The sequence below is a fragment of the Felis catus genome, chromosome D2 (genome assembly GCF_018350175.1).
Source record: "Felis catus isolate Fca126 chromosome D2, F.catus_Fca126_mat1.0, whole genome shotgun sequence".
Lineage (NCBI taxonomy): Eukaryota > Metazoa > Chordata > Mammalia > Carnivora > Felidae > Felis > Felis catus.
The window spans coordinates 29496005-29512481 of record NC_058378.1 but is presented as its reverse complement, the minus strand read 5'-3'; the positions used below and the strand labels follow the sequence as shown (position 1 = coordinate 29512481).

The 16477-nt window shown below is 38.0% G+C and overlaps 2 protein-coding genes across 10 annotated transcripts in view; one reads left to right on the top strand and one right to left on the bottom strand.

Annotated features, from left to right (window-relative positions):
• Window positions 1–2916, top strand: part of RUFY2 (RUN and FYVE domain containing 2) — a 49114-nt gene extending 46198 nt beyond the window's left edge. For 4 of the 5 annotated variants that reach the window (XM_045040054.1, XM_045040055.1, XM_045040053.1 and 1 more), the window contains exons 17-18: window positions 498–575; window positions 662–2916. In XM_045040054.1, coding sequence (XP_044895989.1) covers window positions 498–575; window positions 662–805 — 222 coding nt within the window. In that variant the 3' untranslated portion in view covers window positions 806–2916. The remainder of the gene's footprint in view (window positions 1–497; window positions 576–661) is intronic. The other variant, XR_006586974.1, reaches the window with a different exon arrangement.
• Window positions 2917–3208: 292 nt separating this feature from the next.
• On the bottom strand, window positions 3209–15218 carry HNRNPH3 (heterogeneous nuclear ribonucleoprotein H3). Of its 5 annotated transcripts, none has more exons than XM_006937822.5 (10): window positions 15001–15218; window positions 9943–10077; window positions 9286–9424; window positions 8634–8773; window positions 8047–8133; window positions 7620–7735; window positions 5864–5999; window positions 4758–4853; window positions 4591–4683; window positions 3209–4453 (listed from the first exon to the last, which is right to left on the bottom strand). In XM_006937822.5, exons 2-10 carry the CDS (start codon window positions 10052–10054, stop codon window positions 4377–4379), a joined length of 996 nt encoding a protein of 331 aa, XP_006937884.1. In that variant the 5' UTR covers window positions 10055–10077; window positions 15001–15218; the 3' UTR covers window positions 3209–4376. The 5 variants fall into 5 exon arrangements, with proteins under 5 accessions (XP_006937884.1, XP_003994035.1, XP_003994036.1 ...); XM_003993986.6 differs by having other exon boundaries at window positions 8589–8773; window positions 15001–15217; XM_003993987.6 differs by having other exon boundaries at window positions 8589–8773; window positions 15020–15217.
• Between the last annotated feature and the right edge of the window lie 1259 nt (window positions 15219–16477).

The window sequence follows — 16477 nt, the reverse complement described above, 5'->3', positions numbered from 1 at the left end:
GAGGGGCAGAGAGAGAGAGAGAGGGAGACAAAGAATCCGAAGCAGCCTCCAGGCTCCAAGCTGTCTGCACAGAGCTGTCTGCACAGAGCCCGACACGGGGCTCGAACTCACAAACCGTGAGATCATGACCTGAGCCAAAGTCGGATGCTTAACTGACTGAGCCACCCAGGTGCCCCGGTTTTTTCTTTCTTAAAGTGAACTCCCATCAATAGATTTAAAAACAAAAATCATGGAAATGTCCACATACAGTTGTACAGAGACGTTAACCCAGTTTCAATATTTAACAATATATTGCCAATCTTATTTTATTTATATTCAACCCCTACCCCTTCTTCCTTATCCAGATTATTTTGAAGCAAATCCCATACTTGTTTCTGTCTCCAACTATTTCAGTATTTCTATATATTCCTACAAGAGGTTCTTGGTTGAAAATGTTTTCCCATGTAATTTTTATTGTTAACACTTTGAGCATTAATATGCACACTTCTTCCTACTAGGGACTGGTTTGGTTGAAAGACAAAGAAGCAACACATTGTAAACTTTGTGAAAAGGAATTCTCACTCTCCAAGAGAAAGGTAAGGGAGATAGGAAGTGAATCCAAAAGCTTTGGTGCAAACATGTCTTCTAATTTTATTCATTCTTTGATTTTTCCATTTAATAGCACCACTGTAGAAACTGTGGGGAAATTTTCTGTAATGCTTGCTCTGACAATGAACTGCCGTTGCCTTCTTCACCAAAGCCAGTACGGGTTTGTGATTCCTGTCACGCATTGCTGATCCAGAGATGCTCATCTAACTTGCCATAAAACTCCAGAACTAAGTCCTTACGTATGAAAGTACCTACAATGGATGGTTAATGTATGAACCTGCATATGCTGTGTTTAGACAGTCCTTCTTAAGCAGCTTTCAGATGGTATTAGTTATCAGTTTTATCTTCCACACATTCATGGGAATTAGAAGCTACAGAACAGCTCATTGTTATTCAAGAACTTTCAACAGGGCATGCTTTAACTTTAGCTTAATTCCTCATTAACTTTTAACGCCATTTAAATCATGCAACTTTTAACGCCATTTAAAAGGCCAGATAACAAAGCTCACACACACACACACACACTTGCCTTATTTTGTAAAGGCCTTCTGTAGGGGTGCATATTAATTCTCCAGATTGTCAAGTTGGCATTTGATGATGCCTGTAGTTTTAATGCACTTTAAAGCTTCACAGTTTTCAGAGAAAGATCAGAAATACATTGGACTTTTTGCAAGTATTAATATTCCAACTCAAGACTTTTCCTTAGCTTGCAAAGATTTCAACCTTAACTTTGTCCTTTCTGCCCTACTTCATTTGCCCGTCTTGCATTAGAAAAGGCCAGTACTTTATCCTATAGAATTTCCTTTTGGTCATCCTCTAATCATTAATGTATTTATTAGTACTTCTCAGATAGTGGTTTAAAGAGGTATTATTTATTTTACCTCAATTTTTTCCTTTGAAAGGAAGTTAAAACTTATCCTCCTTTACCTTTCTTTTTACCAAAAAAAGAAAAAAGTTCTTACAGATCTTTCCATATGCTATACCTGCTAACACTGCTAGTTTTTTCAGGGAGGGCTCATACCTCTTTCAAAAGAAAAATCTGTCCCCAGAAAAAAGGTTTATTAATAGTAAGGGATTACAAACTCCTGATTGGTTCTCCTCTGAGCATTAAAGGAGAAATCTAAAATAGCTAAACTTTGCCTTTGATAGGACTTGGGTAATTTATTAGATTTCCATTCTAGTGACTTTTAGGAAGCATTACATCATAGTGATCCACTACTGCAGTTATAAACACAGTGAACTCTTCACCATATAATGAGAACCTCTAAGGCAGGATTCTTTCTGGAACAGATGATCTGGTCTCAGCCCTGCCATGAACACATGAACTATGTCAAGCATGAAAGATTTAGTGAACACTAATCCCATTATACTGCTTGTAGCATACCAAGAATATGTAAAGTTACCCTTGTATGAGTAATCTTTGAATAGCATCACCACTTGGGAGACCCCTCTTAGGTATTTTTAGCCATGCACTTTAAGTCTATGAATCTTTCACACAGATAGGAATTTATTAATCCTAGGAATATTATAGAGAATTAATCATGACCACTTCCCTCCTACCTAAAATGGTTACTTACTCCGCAGGATCATTTCCTCAGAATATACGTATTTTCACTTGGGTTTAAAAAATGAATTTTCTAAATTGCCAAAGTATGAAACCAGTATTTTACTTGCATTATTTTCTCCATATCCAGTTAGCTTTTGAGGTCTTCAGTTAGAACTGCTGTACAGATTTTTAGGTGGTCTTTCTTGAATGTCGACAGAAATATTGTCAAGAGATGAATTATATTCTTGAACTGTTTTGTATTGATGGGATGAATTAACATTTTTATGATTACTAAAAATGAGAATAAGCAAATATGAAATTTCAAATACTAGGTGTTTATTACTGTGCTTACTAGAACAAATTTTTGAATGTGATTTTGCTTAAATTCTAAGGCTGGTTTCATTCAACAGACCATGATTTTCAGTCCCCTTTAAATTCATTATTCAAAACTCTCATTATCCCCATTGATTTGGGCTTTTTGTATGCAAGCCTTTGGGACAGCAATACAACTTGCTTCATTTAGTTTGGGCTCTTAAAAACTATTACTAAATTTTGGATTTTGTTATAAAACTTAATTTGTATTGTGAATCTACACTATTTGTCAAGATTTGCCCTCATAGAAACTATTTATGAATCTCACAAACCATTCCGTCTAGCCAGTACTACAGTAATGCTATGGTGGTGCCAAGGAATTGTAATTCTTACTCCGTGATGTTTTAAAACAAAATGTGAATTTTATAAACCAAATAAAAGATATGAAAAATTGCCCTTTGAAAGGCTAACTTGCATTTATGACTTTTATTTCTTAGTAGGGTAGTCCTGGGAAAATAAAAGCCCATAGGATCTTTAAAGGGTTAAGTGGTATGAGCCTAATACTTAAACGGATAATTAAGGGAGGAGTACAAGCATTAAACAAGTCACTGCTCCATTTAAGCTAACACAGCTTCCTTCTCTAACAGCAGAAATCACTCCTTAGGAGTCACTTTGTCCAGTGTTCACGTAGATACGGCACCTTTTACCAATATGATTTACCATCAGTAACCGACACAAAGCATTCTAGGACAGACCACACTATTATCTCCCATGTTGATATTTATTACATTAATAACATTTCTAGCAAAAACAAGTAACAAGGTCAATAACTGAATTCACATTGACAGGTTTCATTTTGATCCATTAGCCAATTTGGAAAAAAGCCATATTGATCAAAGGGATTAAAAGTAAAAAGCACCTTTTCCTTGCTACATATAGTATTTTTAAACACAATGGCTCTAAAACTCCAAACAGATATCAAATGCAAAATCCAACTTCCAGGACTCTCATTTTAATTGACTATCACATGGACTTGTCTCTTACATTTGTTTAATCATTTATACAGTTACTAAAAAACCATATACTTTAACTATTGGGCAGGAAAACTGAAAATAACAGCTGTGAGAATTATACTCCACAGTAAATACTTTTTGTACTGAATTCTCATGTCACTGAGAACCTTAACCTAGTCTAACATTTAGAGATAACTTACAACTATCATTTTTTGGGAAACATTTTTGGTACTTCAGTCAAGTGCTGAGTGAATCTTATTCTAAACTCTAGGGCTAGAATTTAAACTTCCAACACTCTCATCCCCAGGTAACACAATTAGGAATATTCAGAAATCCAGATACCTTTTAGATCTTCATTTCAGAGCTATGCTTGATAAATGACATTTGAAAAAGAATGACTAATATAGAAATTAGTGGAATTTATACTCCTGAAGCCACCTACACTCATCTTTAGGTTTTATATATTTACAGTATTGTCCAGGAGAAATTAAAAGAAAAAAGTTACACTATTTTCCAAGCTCTATTCCAGATGTCTGCTTATTAAAGACTTGTGGTTTATGCAAAGGTGAACCATTGTCCTCTAAAATTACACTATACTACTACTTGTAGAGCTAATAGTAAAATACATCAACCCAAATCTTATGAAAGCAGCACATCCTTAGGAGTAACTAGTATATAAAAAGTATCAACATCAGTGGTTTGAATATAAAAATTTATTTTTAAGTCAAAGTATGCAACAAATAAAACCTACAGAAAACAGATTTTCCCATCACAATCTGTTGCTTTACCAAATAATATTTTGAAAACACATTCCTTCAGTCATTATAAAGTTCTTAAAATACAAAAGAAATTAAATCTGTAAGAAAGTCTAGTAGACCAGACACTGTTGTCAGGACTTTGATGTTGGTGGTTATGCTTTAATACATCCCACGCCATCCACCTCCACTCATGCCACCTTGCCCATAGTAACCTCCACTGCCTCCACCGCCACGGCCTTTAAAAAAAAGACAAAAAACACAAGAATTGTTTAGCAGGAAATATCAGTGCATACTACGTTAAAGATAACATGAGCTTAAAAATGTCCACACATGGGGACTAACAGATCAAACCACAGTAACCAAAGACACTTACCATAACCACCCAAGCCATCGGGAGTACCATATCCTCCACTGTAATTGTTACCCATTCCCATTCTTCCAACAGATCCATAACCTCCCTGATTATCTTAAAAAGAAAAAAAAAAGTTTGAGATTGACTGTAAAATGTGTAACTCTGCTCATTTAAAAAACTTTACATACCCATTCCATCTCTGCCATAGCCTCCCATTCCAGAACCTCCCATTCCAGAACCGCCTCCAGGAGTAGAATTCAAGAAGAGTTCAATGTACCGATGTTCTTTAAGAAAAAAGAAAAGATTAATAGGGATGAAAGCAATGATGGATCAAATTTATCAATAAAAGCATAAAAATAATGACTAGCTAATATTAACCTGAAAGCATGTTTATAGACTTCCTATTTACAGACTTCCTAGTGGAGTGATAAAATGAATGCCAGATGGGCTACAAACCTAACTTACCAAGTTTGTTCAAATTGTACAACCCTGAACAAGCAAAAACTGGATGAGGAACTCTTTCCTCATCTATAAAAAGGGCCGATTCATTATTACAGAACCAGCTAGTGTACTTTTTAAAATATATTCCATGTCCCCAGGGACACCTGGGTGGCTGGCTCAGTTGATTAAGCATCCATCCCCCTCTTGACTTCGGCTCAGGTCATTATCTCATGGTCATGAGATCCATGAGACCAAGCCCTACATCAGGCTGTGTGTGCTGGGCATGGGGCCTTGCTTGGGATATTCCTTCCCTCTGCCCTTCCCCTACACATGCTCGCTTTCTCAAAAAAATGTATATTCCACGTCTCAAGAACTGAATTAGAATCATGAAAGTAATGTCCACAAAAACCTATTTTCTACTGACTACAAAATGATCTGTGTATAGTCAGATTTAGGAATCACTAGTCAGGGTAAAATTTAATATTTAAAATGGATTTGATAACATGCAGAAATAACTTCCCCGAGTTAGTTGACATATGGGTTAAGTGGTGATTTGCAAATGGCATGGGAACTCAGGCAAATGCAAGTAACATACCTATTTTCCCTCATTAATAACTTAAGCTGTAATAACCTGTCAAGTACTAAGCCTGAATTACCTTTTCATTAAAAAGGCCCGTAAAAAGCCTTTAAAAAGTCTAAACTTATTAGAGGCCATATGGTTTCAGGTTCCAATAACTGCCAAGAATTGTATCTACAGATCCTGTAACATCTTACATACGAGGAATTACAAATGGGAGTTATTTTAGAAATTCACACCTGAGAAATGAGTTAGCAAGCCAAATATACCACTTACGCATGTTATTCTTATCTTTAGACATGGCAGCTACGGCATCTTCATGTGTCACAAATTCTACATCTGCTTCTCCTGTTGCTCTGCCATCAGCTCCAATATCAATATGCACTCGTATTGGATTTAGTGGTGAGAAGAACTAAACAAAACATTTGTTATTAATTTTTCTATTTAGATTATCAGAAGTAAATTACCACATACCCTTATGCATTAAAACAAACCTCTCTACTGCCCTGTATTGCAAGGCTAACAGATCAACTACAATGATTCTGGGAATAATATAAAATTATACACTTAGGGGAAAATGCAAAGAAATTCTCTTTAAAATAAGCTAATAATGGGCGCCTGGTGGCTCAGTTGGTTAAGTGTCTGACTTCACCTCAGGTCATGATCTCACTGCTTGTGAATTTGAGCCCCCACATTGTGCTCTGCTGACAGCTCAGAGCCTGGAGCCTGCTTCTGATTCTGTGTCTCCCTCTCTCTCTGCCCCTCTCCCACGCTCTCAAAAATAAACATTAAAAATTTTAAGCTAATAAGAGTGCCTTGGTGGCTCAGTTGGTTAAGTGTCCAACTCTTGATCTTGGCTCAGGTCTTGATCTCACGGTCATGAGTTTAAGCCTTGTGTTGAGCTCCACCCAGTTTGGAGCCTACTTAAAAAAATAACCTAAGTAAAAGAAAAAGCTAAGTGATATTGAAAGAAAAAAAAAATTCTAACCCAAAACACAGTTCACTCTAAACAGAAAACGTGTCATATCCTACCACTAAGAGGGAGAGGAGTTAAGTCCTCTGTCCTCCCAAGGAAAGTATTTTGAAATTGCTAAAGGATAAATAGGTCACCTGACACTTAGAAACATGTGCAGAGAATTTAGGTGTTAGGATTTAGACCAATGGAATTTGATAAACCTATACCAACTATATGTGGACAGCTCCCAAAATATATTACTTAGTTCTAATCACAAGTTAACTAGGTTGAAGCAATCCTAAAAAGGTACTTAGGCCATCAGTTCCCAGTAAGATCTACAGCTAAATTCATTTTAGAACTAGATAGTAGTCTTGGCTTTGTAAGGCCCCCAGGATCTCTACGGCAACTACTCAGGAGGTAAGAATGGATGTGACTAGATGCACCTGGGCTGAAGTTTGCAGATTCTCTAACCAATTTGAAATCAACCAATTTCAAATCAGCAATAGCATCTATGCCCATTATTTTCACAGCTCCTGTTTCTAATCACAATATAGCTAGAAAGTCAAACTGAACTTTGACTTGTTAACGTATTTCCACTTCCAAAACTTGACACAAGGGCAATAATATTCCAGTCATCTCTACTCTATGCTGATCACTTTTCACTAAATTTTTAAAAAAAGTTTACTTATTTGAAAGAGAGCATGAGGGGAGGAGGAGCAGAGAGGGAGAATCCTAAGCAGGCTCTGCATGGTCAGCACAGAGCCCGATGCAGGGCTCGAACCCCTGAAACCCTGAGATCATGACCTGGGCCAAAATCAAGAGTCAGACGCTTAACTGAGCCACCTAAGCATCTCTTCACTGAATTCTTAACTGGACTTTCTAAGTAAATCAATATACAATGGGCAAAAAAATATTCATTGATAAGGATATATATATATATATATATATATACATACACATATTTATATATAGTATTAAAGGAACTCTGACATTGAAATTATAAAACACATGAGTCCATTTAAGAATGCTTCAAAATTGGATACCTGAATAAAACTATTAATTACTAAAATTACTCACATTAGCAATGTCATTTTCAGTTGCACGAAAAGGTAATCCTCTCATATGTACAAAATGACCACCATGAAATCCCGAACTTGCATCACCAGCTCCACCATAGCCGTGTCCTCCCATACCTAATATAATTTCCAAAGATTATAAGTGGCTGATACATGTAATAAAGCCTTTTGACAACACTTCTCTATACATAACTTTTCCTATTTATACCTTTTTCTTTGCCACCCAAGAAATCTTAACAGTTGTTCTAAACATCAAATAAAGAATCATTCTGAATATCAAATACTGTAAGTATATATCTGTATAAAAGCCCCATGTACGGATGCACTGAAATAGGACTATTTTTATACAAGTCACTTAACCTATATTAAACCACAAATGGTAGTAAAATACTAACATGCACCTAAAAATGAATGTCTTTAATATTTACCTCTTCCATCTCTCATTCTGTCATCGAAGCCATCATTTCCATAGCCATAATTATTATAGCCACCATAGTCATCAAAACCTCCATAACCTGTATAATTTAATGAGAAATACATGAATACATTTTCAAGAGATAAATTTTATAAATCCAGTTTATATAAACATTCTGTGACAAGCAGTCTGGTTATCTTATTATTACAAGTTTGCAACTCCCAACTCAGTGCATGTGAAAAAAAAGGAGTTAACGCTTGGTGGAAATAAAAAAATCTCAAAAGGATACATTTAGACATCAAATTAACTTTCATTCTGACGTTAAACAGAAAATGTCAAAATATGCCAAAATCTTCATTTTAATTTCTGTATTATGTAGGTGCCAATATGTGCATCAATCAAGTCCCATAGCTGGCCATGGGAATTCATATTTTCATGAACAGGTTTTTAAAACCTAGTAGGTACTGAAATTACTGCCATTTCTATATTTCTTGACAAAGTGTCAGGAACATTAAGAAAATGACAACAGAACCTTTGTTCGTTAGATACACATACCACCATCATATCCATCACCTCCTCGTCGCATTCTGTCATACATACTTCCACGCCCAGCTCCATAATAACCCCCTCTTCCTCCTATCGGTCTATCATATGGTCCCGGTCGCTGGCCCAGCAATCTTCTTGGTGGATCATAAAATCCTTTGATTTCACTCCTGCTACTTCTGAAGATCTCAATATACCTATTTAAAAATGGTTTAAGGTACAAGTTATAGCGTAAATGTATTAGAATAAATAAGATACTGGGCAAAAATGCAGTAAGTTTTTCTACATCTAGATACATAACCCAATTTAAATTGCCTAAATACACCATAAATTAACATTTTTTACACCTACAAACTTAAATAATTAATATTTAAGTTTTACATAAATAAATTAGTCATTTGAAAACAATCATAATAATTTTAGCTTGTTTCCTTTAGTACATCATAGGTGTTTAGAGAAAATAGCTGATTATAAAAAAGCATTTATCAACATCCTATAGAGAAATGGAAACAATCTAATTTTAATTTAAGCAAACTATTAGCATTAATTCCCCACCCAAATCTGTAGTTTCCAAGTTAAATTTAGATAATTATCAATTCTTTTAAACTACCCCAGAAAAATGTTATTGTAACCCCCCCATTTAAGCAATAGTGACCCACAACCCCCAAAAAATAAAAATTTAACACCATCCCAAACTCTCCATCCCCACCTGTGCCCTATTCTTTCCTTGTGTTTCCCCAGAGCATTTTCTGCTATCTCCTTTGAAGCAAACTGCACGAAGGCCTCCCCTGTGCTTCTCCCCTGGTAGTCCATCGTCAATGTTATCCCATTTGGCACGATTTCCAACCCTTTAACCCAAGGACAAATAACCCCATCAAGGGGAACAGTGTTAAAGGCTGAAACATTCCCATCTGAATCAAATATTTAAAACAAGTCTAAACAAAACAAAACAAACAAAACAAAAAAGCTTAAGTTTCCCATCACCCCATAATACAAGCGGAAGATTTTTTTCAAATATTACTGGATTACATATTTTTTTTTGCAACCAGTGTCTTTTTTAAATTACATACACTAAAAGCTCACCTATATTACATTTAAAAAGCCAAATCAAATTTATGCTCCATATAATTCATGGTTCATCACACATAATTACTCTCAATTAAGTTTACTGCACATTAGTTTTTACATATTCTACACATTCTGTACTGAATATTAACTGGAGCATATTTCATAACATAATACATTAACCAAGATACTATACTCAAAAAGACCCCAAAACAAATGGGTTTTACAAATTAAAAACTGAGTAATATAATAAAAATATATAATTAAAATACTACTAAACTTTGACTAATACTAGAGGTACCTTGAAAGAACTGAACTATTTCCTCTTTGCTGCAACCAAATGGCAGTCCACGAAGTCGTACTGTCCCATCACTAGCGTCATTTGGACCATTATGTTTCATAACCCAATCCATCTCAATAACGTTTGATTTAAACGCTATAAAAAATAAACAAGCACATAAAGCAGTCAATCAAAATATACTCTTGCTACAGGCACTGAAGAAACACCACTCAGTGGTGTACAACAGGAAATGTAACATATGGCTTGTTGACAATGCAAAGGCAAAACACCTTCCCATTTTGGGGTTGGCAAAAAGGGAAAAGTGAGTGAAACCTGTCCCACCACCCACAAAGTACTGAATTTCTAAGGCCCAAATATTTTATAATGCCCAATCTTAAGAAAACTTACACAATTTCAGATTAGTCTTCAAATTCCATTTCCTGTCACCTTATTGTCAACTCTAGCCTTTTCCTCATTTCTCCAATTTTCATTCACTTTTCAGGTTTTATTATTCATTTGAATCATTATGCAAATTCTTTAAAACTTAATTACTCAAAAGCTGCACATACCACCAGTGTCCACTTACAGCAAGAGCCTAAGTCAAAAGTTCAATGAGTACTTCCTTTAATATTAGAAAAATGGCATTACAAAAGTCGTAACTTTTTAGATGCACTTTAAATCTGAACAAATTGCTTTTGAAGGAGGGGAAAAAATTCCTATCTCTACTTTAAATCTAAACACTTCTCAAAAGCAAGTTTTAAAATGACTTAATTAGGGTAAGTTTTAAAATCGGGGTAAAAGGCCTCAAAAGGCCTTCCAACAGTGTCTGTTTTTTGAAGCTACCTGTTTGGAGTATATTAAAGATGAGTTTACTCACTGCTTTACTTTTAAACACAAATTTTAAAAGGCAACACATTCACATTTTTTTTAGGGTACAGTAAGAAGCCCTCCTAGCCTTCCAAAAAGAACCCATCCACACCCAGCTCCCTTCCCAAGAGACAACCATCCTTTTAGAATTCCAGTACATTTTAAAGAGGCTAATGCAGAAGTCCTTCAGCTGCAGAAACTTACCAGACGCTACAAATTTCACTAAGCAGCTGTAGGAATCCTACTCACCTGAGTATTTCAAACCTTTCCCTCACCACCTCCTCCCCTGTAAACAAAACAATTTGTTCACTTGATTCCTTTACGCTTGAAGGCATTCCGTAACAGTGTTCACTAATATTTAATTTCACACCATCTAATTATCAGTGCAACTGTGAGAAGTAGCATCTGCAAAAAGTAAATTATTTTTTTTTTGCTAGAATTGGTACATTTAAAAAAAAGCTAACGGACAAATTTTCCAAATGTGGTTATTAAATACCTCTGCATGTAAATAACAACTTTGAGACTTGTTTTGTGGTTTTAAAAATCCTGGGAGGCACTCTAGACACAGACACCAAAGTGGGAAGATTTTGAATTTTTTTTTTATCAGACGTTACAACTGATTTTTACGCACATGAATACTTGATGTGAATTTTTAAGAAAACAAACAAAAAATCATAAAAAAAAAAAAACCCTGGTTTTGAATCCCTATTCTGCCACTCAATGGCTGATGTAAGCAAACTTCTTAACCTCTCTGTTCAACTGTAAAATACAGATAGCACAGGTGCTTATACTTCACCGGACTGTTACTTTTAAGACTTGTTTATTAATGCTTGGTCCGTAGCATGGTTAATCATTCAATGGTAGTCACTGGGTTTTAAAGGGCCCTGTATAACTCCTGAATTATACCACAAACAAAATAAAGAAACCTTAATTAAAGGACAGAAAGCTATCCTGAGTCTTGAAATACAGATAGTTAAAGTCTTTTCCATAGTCAACATAGGCTTAAGCTTTCAAGCTTCCTAAGGAAGGATTATGTCCAAGGCAGAGGAAAAGAAGGCTTTTTGGAAATGTTTTCTATAGCACCTATTAGATAAAAAGCAGAGTAGTCCTGAAAAAAGTAGACCCTGAATCAGTTTGAGAAAAAGTTACGACATTTTGAAGATCTCTACCATTTTCTTAAAAAAAACCCAGAAGACTTTAAAAAAATGATATCAACTTAAAAAAATTCCTATAAAAGATGACTCAATAGAAAAAAGAAAAATTAAAGGATGTAACATCAAATGTTACTTATGAAACATGTAAGTAGTTTGCAAAATCAATTTAATGTGCTGTAAAAAGACCTTGGTGTAACGCTTTTTATTATTTAGCACGTTTCGTTCTTCAAAGTAAAGATACTTCGTTTTGGGAACAAACAAAAAGATGGTAACTGACTTATCTTCACTATAAACTTTAGCCCTTTTAAGAAACACAAGCAAGCACACTAGTTTTGATTTTTGGATCAGTCTATAACTAAAAAGACCTATACAAAACTAACAAAATATTAAGCCTGTAAAAAACACAATAATAAACTTAACACAATTTTAAGTGGAGAAAAAGTTAACCAGATTCAGAAGACAAATTATTTCACAGGATGACTCTCCTCCACTCTACATGTATGAAGACTACACAATTTTAAAAGCCACACTTGATTATTCCTTCAAAACTCAAAATTTGAGTCTAGAATTCTACTTACAAAACAAAACCAAGACAAACTCTGAAAGCATACAAAAAGACAATTTGCTCTAATACGTTAATAAAGCGGTCTCAGACACTACCTAGAGTCTACCAATTATTCAGGATAATCCATCTCGACCTTTCTTTGCAAGAGTTTCACGACTAATCCCAATTCTGCTTTAAGACTTCCAAGTGTTAGCACCAATTAAAAATACCAGCAGCTGAACTAGTACAACTGAAGTCACTTTTGAGTGAGACTTCAATTTCCTAAACATAATATTAAGTGAAAGAAGCCAGTCACAAAAGTCCACATGATTTTAAATAGGTGAAGTTTATGGTATGTGAATTCTATCTCCAAGTTGCTAAGCATCTAAGAGGTTAAATGAAATATAAAATTCCTTTATTATACAGAGGCATATACTATCTTCTGAAATATAATGAAGTTAGGGTTTGATGTAACAATAAATAACTTTATAAATGGTAGCTCACTGGTCTTAAAAAATGAGAATGAACTTCAAATTTTGGCAATAAAGTGATAATTAAACTGAACATCTTACATCATTTTCCCTTGCCAATGTGTTTGCTCCTTAATTATCAGTAGAAAAGGTAGACACACCACTAATGCCTAAAGGAGATGTTAAATCCCTAAAATTATAAAGGAGTTCTTTTTTAAAACAAAGTTTACCATCACCTATTGCAGCTCAGCCACTTGTATACAAAATAAGAACATCAAAAAAAGAAAAAAAGAACATGGTTATTAAAAATATAAAGGTAATTAGTAATCAGATGGATTTCCAGATTATGCAGGTGAAAGGACACAAAAAAAGGTTTCTAGGGTAATCCAATTAGGAAAGCCATTATATCATGTACTACTTTACAGAAAACTCTAGGCTTTTTCAAAGGCTACTAAAATCAGACCATCTTCGACAGTAGGAAGGTTTTTTGTTTTTAAAGCTGAAAAAAGTAGGTAGTAAGAGTTCTTGTAAGGACGCATATTCATTATCGGGAACTCTATAAAATTCTCAGGCCCTGACTCACTTTTTTAGGTACTCAGTGAAAATTACGGACCTAGCTTCTCGGTACAGTTCTAAGGAACCCCCGCCCCCCCCCCCATCACACCACCACGTGACTGGGCTTTCGGTTTGTTTTTTTGTTGTTGAGTAGGCTTTTTTTCTTGGCCAAAATATCACCATTGTCCTATACTAAATAAAAAACATGCTTAGCTGCCAAAAGAAAATAAATGCTAACTGTATTTTGATGTATTTTACTTCTACAGCCTCTCTGCACAACATACAACTCTTGGAGACTTAATATTGAAAGTAATTAAATTCCTACACAAATTTATGCCATCACTGTTTTAACTGCTTCCCAAAGGTAAAACTCCTACTTACATTATTACTCAGTGTAGTGCCAAACTACACAAAACCCACTGCTAAACCACCCACCCCTGCCCAAAAGTTCAAAAGGCTGTTATCAGAGTTCACTGGACCCGAACGATTAAGTTGCCCATTTCACATTCCTATTGGAAGTCACCCGCTTTTCTTCTTACAAAAACAATCACCCACAAAGTCTTTACGTTTAAGAGAAATGTGAGAAGAATAAAACCCTCTGGAGAATCAGTACGTACTCTTTTCGAAGTTCCAAATCTGGAATATAAGGGCCGGCTAAGCGTCCTTTATTCCTCCCCGGAGACTTTTCGTTTATCTAGCTGCCCTAGAGACCGGAGAGCTAAGGAGAGTACGCCCCTTCCCCCCGCCCCCCCCCCCATCTCTCCGTCCGGCAGCCAAGCCTGGCTTAAAAACCTTCGCCACCGGGCGGCAGAATTACAAAGGAGGCCGTCTGCCTCCTTTGTCCTGGATTTGGGAGTTGAGCGCCTTCGTCGCCATTGGCTTTCCTCCCCCAGCTCCAGCCTCTCTCATCTTGGGAATCTGCGTCAGAAGTCACTCGCAGTCCCGCCAGCCCAGGGTAGCCCAGCCGAGACTGCGGAGGTAGGGAGGCCGCGGTGGGAGGCCAGGCCCATCCGGCGCCATTTCCATCGGGAGCGCGCCCGCCAGCCCAGACCCTCCCCCCCCCCGCCCCACCAAGTGCCCAACCTTTCCCTGCTCGCTTCGCTCCCCTTCCGGGGGCGCTGTGACCTCCCCCCGGCCTTCTAAATCAGTTTTAGGAAGCTTAGGGGCAAAAAAGTAGAAAGAGGGGGAAGGGCGGGAAGCCGAAGTGGCCGCGCCACCGTACCCAAAATGGCGGAGGCCAAACCAGCAGGGAAAGAGGGGAAATGCTGGATGACCCCCACTTCGGGCCTCAGTTTCATCCACTGAATTTCACCTGAGCAAGTTCTCCCCCACCGCAGGCCGCCCTCCTTGAAGTGGGAGATCGCCTGGGAGGCGCAGTGTGACCGCCTCCGAGCAGCGACCTCCACACTTCCCCCCCCCCCCCACCCCCTCTCAGTCTCTCTTTCGTCCTTCTCCCGACTCCGCTCTCGAAACCACCAGCCCAACCTACCCCCTTTTACTTCAGATACCCTGTCGGGCGACAGTAACGCCGACTCTGGCGCTCGAGGGGTCGGTCGTGAAGAGGAAGAAGTCGCTCGCCTCGTGTAGCGCTCACCACAACGGTTCTTCCAACCGTCTCAGGCGGTGGCAACCGCTAAGGGAGCTGCGCAGCAGAGCGACTGGCTTGGGGGGATGGGAGAGAGCGAGCGAGAAGGAGGGGGTGGGGCGAGAGCAACGAAGACCAGCTACCCGCTCTCGCGAGACCTGGGAGTCGCTCCCGCCTTGGCGCTGGAGGCAAGAAGTGCGCGTGCGCGCTGGTGGGCCGACCAATTTGTTTGAGGAGGAGGTGGGGAGAGTGGGAGAGGAAGTCTAGTTAGACGCGCGGGTTACTGTAAAACTGTTAAATGCTCAGAGCTCACCTTTCTGCCCATTCGGGGAGGATGTGAAGTGGCAGTTGCAGCCAGTGTGTGTTGAAGGAACCATGGTGTCGCAGTTTGGAAAAGTTTTCCAGTACTCTGTCCCCACCAAAAACAAATTCGATAGAGTCCCCACCCTAACCCCTCCCCCACCCTCGTCACCTGCAGGGAGAGGATGCCACGTGATACGGAGGCCAAATGCGGAGAGGGATTTTCTTGTCAGGTTTGCGTTATGCGGTAAAAATACTGTTTCCCCGCTGCGAAGACACCATAGTGGGTACCAGGCCCCCATTCCGCCTCTAATCTAGGGCTCCTCCTTCCCTGTAGTGGCGCTAGGGCACCGGGCCCAGCCCCCTACCCACAGGCGGGCCTCCTCCCTGAGGGGCTTCTTGATAAGCCCCCTCCCCCCCACTAGTTCCACGAGAAAGTTCATCTCTCCACTTGTCTATATTGACGTGTAATTAATATGCAGTGTTATATTAGTTTCAGGTATACAACGATTTGGTAATTATGTACATACATACTACTCAGTGCTTACCAGGAAGCACTGTACCTCTTAATCCCCTTTATCTATTTCACCCATCCCCTCACTCACCTCCCCTCTGGCAACCACCAGTTTGTTCTCCCTTTGGAGGAGTCCATTTGTTATTTTTTGTTAGTTTCATCTCTCCCACTTTATAACCTGGGGCATGGATCAGGTGCTGAGGACTGACAATTTAGGGTTGTTTTATAAACAGGGCTTTGCGTTCTTGAAAATTGCAGTGCAAGTGACACCTACCTAGTATTTTTTGGTTGTGCTGTCCTACGCCACCAAAGTCCTTAGGGACTTTTTTTTTTTAATTAAATTTCAAGCCAAATTTCTGTTGAATGGGTGCAGGCCAGTCCTGGTAAAGAGATCAGTGCAAGTGCAAACATAGGAACTATACATGAAGTGCAAGAGAGGGAAAGAAATGAATTTGAACACAGGGATGTTCCTGTAGTTGGAAATGTGGACAATGCTGATGAGGGATACTAAGGCAAGCTGAGGGCTAAGCACAAACTAGCACAATCCCCCCCCATTCTCAGGTGGGA